This window comes from Nannospalax galili, unplaced genomic scaffold, assembly GCF_000622305.1.
Source record: "Nannospalax galili isolate Female #2095 unplaced genomic scaffold, S.galili_v1.0 scaffold215, whole genome shotgun sequence".
NCBI classification, from domain to species: Eukaryota; Metazoa; Chordata; class Mammalia; order Rodentia; family Spalacidae; genus Nannospalax; species Nannospalax galili.
In genome coordinates, this window is record NW_008338533.1 from 7,376,449 (window position 1) to 7,384,365 (window position 7,917).

The following is a 7,917-nucleotide window of genomic DNA, read 5'->3' on the forward strand; positions in this document are numbered from 1 at the left end:
ACTCATCTCTCCAGTCCTTTTTTTTTTTTCCCTTTTTTGTTTTGTTTTTTGAGACATGGTCTCCCTGTAGCCCCATCTGACCTGGAACTTGCTGTGTAGACCAGGATGGGTTCAATCTCACAGAGCTCTGCCTGCCCCTGACTCCTGAGTGCTGGGATTAAAGGTGTGTGCCACCCCTCCTGCCCTTTTGGAGACAGATTCTCATCTCACTCCATAGCCCAGAATGGCCTGGTACTCACTATGCAGATCAGGCTGGCCTCCAACTTGTGGCATCCTCCTGTCTCTGACTCCCAAGTGCTAGGGTTACAGGTGTAGGCCCTCCCTGGTAGTTTCTTTCTTGGTCCAGCTCATCAAGCTTTATCTAGACAGCAGGAGCCTGTCTTCAAACCAAGTATTTCTTAACCTAACTCCTTTTCTTTTTTAGGGTTTGCTTTGTATTCAGACTGGCCTGAAAGTCTTGGCAATCTCCTGCTTCAGCCCTGCACACTAGGCCTGTAGGCCTGTGCTGCCACCCTGCCTCTTGTTTTGTTTGGTCAGACAGAGGTGCACTCCGGCCCAGGCACGTCCTCCGGCTCAGCTGCTCCAGTGCTAGGGCTACAGGCCTGCCCGACTGTGTCCAACTTGTTCCTGGTTTTTGGATCGAAATTCACCAGCTCTCTCTCTCTCTCTCTCTCTCTCTCTCTCTCTCTCTCTCTCTCTCTCTCTCTCTCTCTCCCCTCCCCCTTCTCCTTCTTCCTCTCCCTCATTTTCCTCCCTCACTCCCTCCCCCCTCCCTCCCCCTTTATTTCTTGAGAGATACATAGTTTAGACTCACCCTGATTTCATGATCCTCCTACCTTGACTTCCAAGGGCTGGGATTACAGGCCTAGGCCACCACACACAGCTCACTCAATGGAGTAGTTTTTTTTTTTTTTTTTTTTTTTTTGTGGGGTGGCAGTGTTGAGATAGGGTATCATGTAGCCCAAACTAGCTTCAAACTGCCTATGTAGCCAAGGTTGGCTCTGAGCTCCGGATCGTCCTGCCTCCATTTCCTGAGTTTTGGGATGGCAGGCATGTGCCACGGGCCAGCTGTCAGCAGAGTTCTTGAGGATTTTACCTTCTACCATTTTAGGGAAGGACCTGTAAGCTTGTGGCCAGTTGGTTCAGATGGGGTAGTGGTCATGGGGCTCAGAAAATCTCCCTCCCCCACCCTCCTTTCTGGTCTCTTTCCTCCCCCTTTCCTTTAGACAGGGTTTGGCTGTGTATTCCACACTGTGCTAGAACTTGCCACCCCCCTGCCTCTGCCTCCCTCATGCTGGGATTACAGGTGTCAGCCCTGTGGCCAGGCTTGCCAGGAATTCAGCCTTACTGCTGACTTGGAGCACAGGAGTAAGTTTTCTCTAAGGCTGGCTTTCCATTTTCCGTTTGTTTCTTTTTCTGAGGAAGAACATTTAAAAAGAAAATTTTATTATTTTTATTTTATGTGTATGTGTGTACTGCGTATGTGTAGGTAAGTGCACCCATGTCATGCAGTGCCCGAGGAGGACAGAAGAGGCCGTCAGATCCCCTGGAACTGGAGTTAAGGACAGTTGTTAGCTGCCATGTGGGTGCTGGGATTTGAACCCGGGTCTTCTGCAACAACAACCAGTGTTCTTAACCGCTGAACCATCTCGCCAGCCCCTATTTGTTTGTTTTTTGAGACATGGTCTCTCTGTAGCCCCAGCTGGTCTGGAGTTTACTATGTAGATCAGACTGGCTTCCATCTCACAGAGATCCACCTACCTCTGCCTCCAGATTGCTGGGATTAAAGGGATGTGCCACCTCACCCAGCTAGGAACAACTTTTCAAATGGTGTACATTTCTGCCTTTTGGGGTGTGTGTGTGTGTGTGTGTGTGTGTGTGTGTGTGTGTGTGTGTGTGTGTGTAGCTTTCATGACAAAGCCTGCACTTTGTGGAACTGCCCCAGCAGTCCTGCCCTGGGAGGGCTGAATCCCTTGGCCTTCAGCTCCTGTGGGATGGAAACACCACAGTGCCCTCTAGCGGAACCTGTGGAGCAGTCAGATCTTTGAAAAGGAAGTCTCCTAACTTTCAAAAGAGACTCAGCAAAGCCAATCTGCAGCTCTACCTCCAGTGTTCTCACCCGCAGTGGTGATGGGACTCTGACACAGGGTCTCGTGCATGCTGAGTACGCATGCTGCCATAAGCTACAACCCTCAGCCCTGGGTTTTCCTCTGTACGTGGACTTGTGGGGAATTGGTTAGATATGGGTCCTGGAGCTCAGTGTGTTCTCCTCTCCTCTCTGGATGTTGCCATGGTGTGTGCTCGTCCCCCGCCCCCGACCAGGTATGTGTGGAATTTTATTTTTACATATACGTGTGTGTGTGTGTGTATACATGCCATAACATGCATGTGGAGGGCAGAGGACAACTTGCAGCAGTCCGTTCTCTCCTTCTATTATGTGGGTCCTAGAGCTCAAACTCAGGTCATCAGGCTTGGCAGCAAGTGCCTTTACCTGCTGAGTCATGTTGACAGGTCATGTATGGAATTTTCAACTCCAAATATATCTTTTATCTCTTCCGAGGACTCAGATTTAAAACAACTCTGTAGTTCAGGTTAAATAGGAGGATAAGTTCTAGAGAAAGAGGGGGGAGGGAGGGAGGGAAAGGGGGAGAGGGAGAGAGAGAGAAAGAGAGAGAGAGAGAGAGAGAGAGAGAGAGCGCACGTGCTGGGGAGGTAGCTCAGTAGTAGAGTCCTTCCTAGATTCCTCAAGGCCCCAGGTTCCAGACCAGCAGTGGAAGGAGAGAGAGAGAGAGAGAGAGAGAGAGAGAGAGAGAGAGAGAGAAGAAAGGGAGGGAGGGAGGGAGGGAGAGGAGAGTTTTTTGTTTGGACTCAGACTGGAAGGTCTTTTCTGGAACAAAGTAAGTAGAGCAGCAAAATGAGGCATTAGGTCATGCTCGATTATCTGGTTCTCGACACCAGCCTGAACCTGCTAGTCCGCAGTGCGGAGAGCAGGATCCAGTTCACCGACACTCAGGCGCTGTTAAGATGAGGGTACCCGGAAAACTCATCTTTAAAAAATTACTTTTGTTATTTATTGGTGTATGTGTGTAGGGGTCAGAGGACAGCACCCCTTCTACCTTGTGGGCCTCAGGGATTGAATTCAGGTCGTCAGGCTTGGCAGCAGGAGCCTTTACACACAGAGCCGTCTTGCCAGCTGAGGAAACCTAGCTTGTTCCCGGCAAGCACCAAGTCACGACATCTTCCATTTTTCTTCAAGGCAGAAAACCAAACTGTGCAAACACTACTGAAGCTACTGTGAGAGACACCGAGCCAACTCTCCTGATAAAGCCAGAAGACATCGTCCCAAAAGAACCCGGGAGCTCCGAAGAGACTCTCCGCACACTCCTGAGACCAAGTGACAGAGTCTCTAAGCACTATACGACAACTTCTTCTGAGATCAACGCAGTCGTCGGAGCTGTTCCTGCTGTCTGTACGCATGTCAAGGCCTTCGTTAAGTTTTAAAAAGCGATCGGCAAGTGTGGGGACGAGTGCGTCGTGTGCCCCCCCAGGGTCCCTAGCTTCTCCCTGCATTGTGCTGGGAATTCCCCTATGCTTTGGACCTTACATTTAACTGTGTAGTATAAGCACTTAGGGGTCACATGCAGATTTTACTTACTCGTTCACGACGGCCCAAGTAAAATAATTGTTTATGTATTAATGACATTGAAAGTCTCATAGAACGTTGAATGTTACAGTAATGTGGACTTACCCAACACAGCAGAAGACTTTCAGAACACATGACGCTTTTTTTTTGGGTCTTTTTGTGATAGGGTTTCCCTGTATCCGCAGCTGGCCTAGAATTCACTATGTAGACCAGGCTGGCCTCCATCTCACAGAGATCTGCCTGCCTCTGCCTCCCAAGTGCTGGGATTAAAGGTGTGCAGTACCACATCTAGCATAGACCACGTGATTCTTATTTCCAAATACACTCTGTTTTCAAGTATTAAAGATTGTTCTCTATGTATTAAACCTTGTGCTGGTTAATTTTGACCATCAATTTAACAGGATCTAGAATCACCAAGGATGCAAGCCTCTGGGGACGCCTGTAGGGGATTATCTAGACTACATTAATTGAGGTACAAAGACACACCCTGAGTATGGGTAGCACGGTTCCCTGGGTTGAGGTCCTGGACTGAGTATCAACATTCATCAGTATCTGCCTCCTGACGTTGGACTCTGTGATCAGTATCCTCCTGTGTCTGTCCCACGGCTGCCCTGGCATGATGGATGGTACCTTCAACTCTGAGCCAAAATAAACCTCCCTTAAGTTGCTTTTACAGGAATTTTATCACAACAGGAAAAGTGTCCAATATAAGCCCCCATGTGTTAGGTTGCCAGGGCTCCTATAAGAAAGTAGCACAAGCTGGGTGGTCTGGCAAACAGACTTTAAGCCAGGCATGGTAGTATCCACCTACAGCCCCAGCTACTTGAGAGGGGGAAAGCAGGACCTCACAGTCAAGGCTGGCCTGGGTGACTTAGTGAGATGTTGTCTCAAAATAAAAAGTGAAAATGAAGGGACAGGCGATGAAGTTCAGCCTGTTTCTAGCACACCCAGGGCTCTGGACCAGTCCTTGGCACTGCACTTCCCAGCCCTCACTACCAAATAAACAATTCTTACTGTCTCACAGTTCTGGAGACCGGAAGTCAAGGCTGAGTGTCTCTGGCTTGGCTCCCTCTGTGGGTTTTGTGGAGGAGGATCTATTCCCGGCCTCACCTCAGCCTCTCATGCTGTACTGGCAATCCAAGGCCCTGTTTGGTTTTGCTGCACCACCCCGACCTCTGCTCTGACCCGTGGACTCCCATGTGAGTGCCTGTGTCCAAACATCTCCTTTTCATAAGGACCCCAGTCACGCTGGATTACGGGTTTTCATACACCTGTGCCGCCTCAGCTTAATTACACCCCAGTCCACTATTTCCAAACAAGGTAATAATTCTGTAGGGTGTGGCAGTGCATTCCTGTGATCACAGCACTTGGAAGGTGGGGATGGGAGATCAACCATTTAAAGCCAGCCTCAGCTGCACAGTGAGTAGGAGGCCGACCTGGGCTATGTGAGACCCTGTCCCAATCCCACTATTGTCTTGTTCTCCAAAAGAACACAGATGAAATTAATTTTAATAATATCTATTCAAGCAGGTTGGGGTGGCACATGCCTATAATCCCAGCACCCAGTAGGCTAAGGTAGGATTGTTGCCAGTTCAAGGCTAGCCTGGGCTATGTCACAATACCCTGTCTAAAAACAAAATCTAAAATATCATCTCAATGATTAATCAATATAAAATTTTCAGATCTGCCGGGTGTGGTGGTGCACGCCTTTAATCCCAGCACTCGGGAGGCAGAGGCAGGTGGATCTTTGTGAGTTCAAGGCCAGCCTGGTCTACATAGTGAGTTCCAGGACAGCTGGGGCTACAGGGAGACCCTGTCTCAAAAACTCCAAAAAAACCTTTTTTTTTTTTTTTTTCAGCATCTCATACTTTTCAAAAAATGGAAACTGTGTTTCTGCAGTTGTCCTTAATCGCCTGGCCTCAAGCACTTCCCTGCCTCAGCCCTCCAAGTAGTCTGACCAGAATGTGCCCTGCTGGGCCACACTCTTTTTGTTCAGCCTTTGAATTTTACCCTTATAGCACACTGCAGTTCAGACCAGCCCCATTTCACGTGCTCAGCCACCACCTGTGGCTACTGGTATATTTCAGTGTCTTTTTCTCCGTCATCCATGCCCTAGGTTACCCCATCTATGGCGTTCCAACTGTTCGGTCGGATATTCCCGCTCCCCGGATTCGTCGCGTCAGTGACATGAATAATTACGGAGAGGAGGGCAATGCGTACTCATTGCTGTACCCATCCATCTTCTCCCAGAAGGGAGTGTTTGAGAGAGACTTCTTCAGGACCAGATCGAAGGAAGAGGTACTGACATCACTTCAACTTCCAACCCCACACGCCACACACAGACAGAAGTTGTGACTTAGCAACGACCACGATGATGATTATTACTAGTTTTGTTGTTTTTTACTCTCTTTTCGAGACAGCATCTTTCTTCTGACCTGGAACTTACTGTGTGGCACAGACCCACCTTCAGCTCTCGGTGGCTTTGGGTCTCAGCCTCCCAAGGGACTGGGATTACAGGATTGAGGCAATATACTTGGTTAGGTTTTTTTTAGACTGGGTATTGCTGTTGCCCAGGCTGGCCTTGAAATCGTGATCCTCCTGCCTCATCCTACTGGGTGCTGGGAATGGCAGAGAATGGACTTGAACTTCTGATTATCTGGTCTCTACCTTCCAAGTGCTGGGATTACAGGTATATACCACCACACCTGGTACAGGCGGTGCTGGGGATCAAATCCAGGGTTTGTGCATGTTAGGCAGGCACTCCAGCAACCGAGCCAGAGCTCCAGCCCATGACTATTACTTTTTTCTTTTCAAAATTATATCTATTTTTAAAAAATAGGATAAAAGTTTATAGGATCCTCAAATATTGGATTATTTGATGAAAAATACTTAGTTTGGTTGAACATGCTGGTATTTTTTTTTTCTTCTGGGTATACTGTAAAATTCTTTTTTTTTGGTCAGAGTCTTCCTGTGTGGACCAGGCTGATGTTTAACTCAAGAGCCTTCTCTGGCCTCTGCTGCCTCAGTGATGGGATGACAGGCACAAACCTCCACTCCCAGCTGCCTTTCTTCATTTAAATTTAGTTCATTTAAAATTTTTTGTCTTAGCTGGGCATGGTGGCACACGCCTGTAGTCCCAGCACTTGGGAGGCAGAGGCAGGCGGATCTCTGTGAATTCAAGGCCAGCCTGGTCTACATAGTGAGTTCCAGGACAGCTGGGGCTACAAGGAGACCCTACTTCAAAAAGACCCCCCCAATTTTTTTTTGTCTTAGAATTTTTTGAAATTACATTTATTTATTTGTGTGTGTGTATGTGTGGTTGATGTGTATGGCGTTTATTTGTGTATGTGTATAGTGTGTTTATATATGTATGAGTGTATATATGTGTATTTATGTGTGTTTGTGTATGTGGTATGTTTATGGTGTATTTATTTGTATATATGTGTAGTGTGTATGTGTATGGTGTATTTATGCATGTATGTGTGTATATATGTGTATGTATATGGTCTGTTTATTTGTATATGTGTGTTTAGTGTATGTGTGGTATGTATCTGTATGGTGTGTTTATGTGTGTATATGTGTGTTTGATGTGTGTATATGTAGAATGCATGTATGTGTATGGTGTGTTTATTTGTGTATGTGTATGGTGTGTTTGTGTGTGCGTGTGTGTGTGTAGTTTGTGTAAGGTGTGCATATGTAGAGCTCAGAGGACAACTGTTGGGAGTTGTTTCTTTCCTTCCCCCATGTGGGTCCCAGGGATGAACATCAGGCTTGGCAGAATGTGGCTTTACCTCCTGAGCCATCTCACTGACCCTATTTTTTTTCCTTCCTTCTTTTCTTTCTTTCTTTTCTTTCTTGGTCTTTTTGAGACAGGGTCTCCCTGGAGCCCCAGCTGGCCTGGAACTGACTATGTAGACCAGGCTGGCCTGGAACTCATAGAGATCCACCTGCCTCTGCCTCCCAAATGCTGGGATTAAAGGCGTGCGCCACCACACCCAGCTCTTTCTTTTCTTTTTTTAAAAAAACATTCATTCTTATTTTGTGTGTATAGGTGTTTTGCCTGTATGTATGTAAGTGCACCAGGCATATGCGGTACCTTCTGAGGCCAGAGGGGGCATTGTATACCCTGGAAGTGGAGTTACAGATGGTTGTTAGCTGCCAGTGGTTGTTGGGAACCAAACTGGTCCTCTGGAAGAGCAGCCAGTGGTCTTAACTGCTTAGCCGTCTCTCCCTTCCTTCCTTCCTTCCTTCCTTCCTTCCTTCCTTCCTTCCTT

General features: G+C 47.6%; 1 protein-coding gene across 1 annotated transcript in view; it reads left to right on the forward strand.

Annotated features, from left to right (window-relative positions):
• Positions 1–7,917, forward strand: part of Efhb (EF-hand domain family member B) — a 73,082-nt gene that overhangs the window by 64,540 nt on the left and 625 nt on the right. Inside the window, exons 14-15 of the mRNA XM_017798161.1 lie at positions 3,257–3,469; positions 5,760–5,941. Of these exons, the coding sequence (XP_017653650.1) occupies positions 3,257–3,469; positions 5,760–5,941 (395 nt within the window). The remainder of the gene's footprint in view (positions 1–3,256; positions 3,470–5,759; positions 5,942–7,917) is intronic.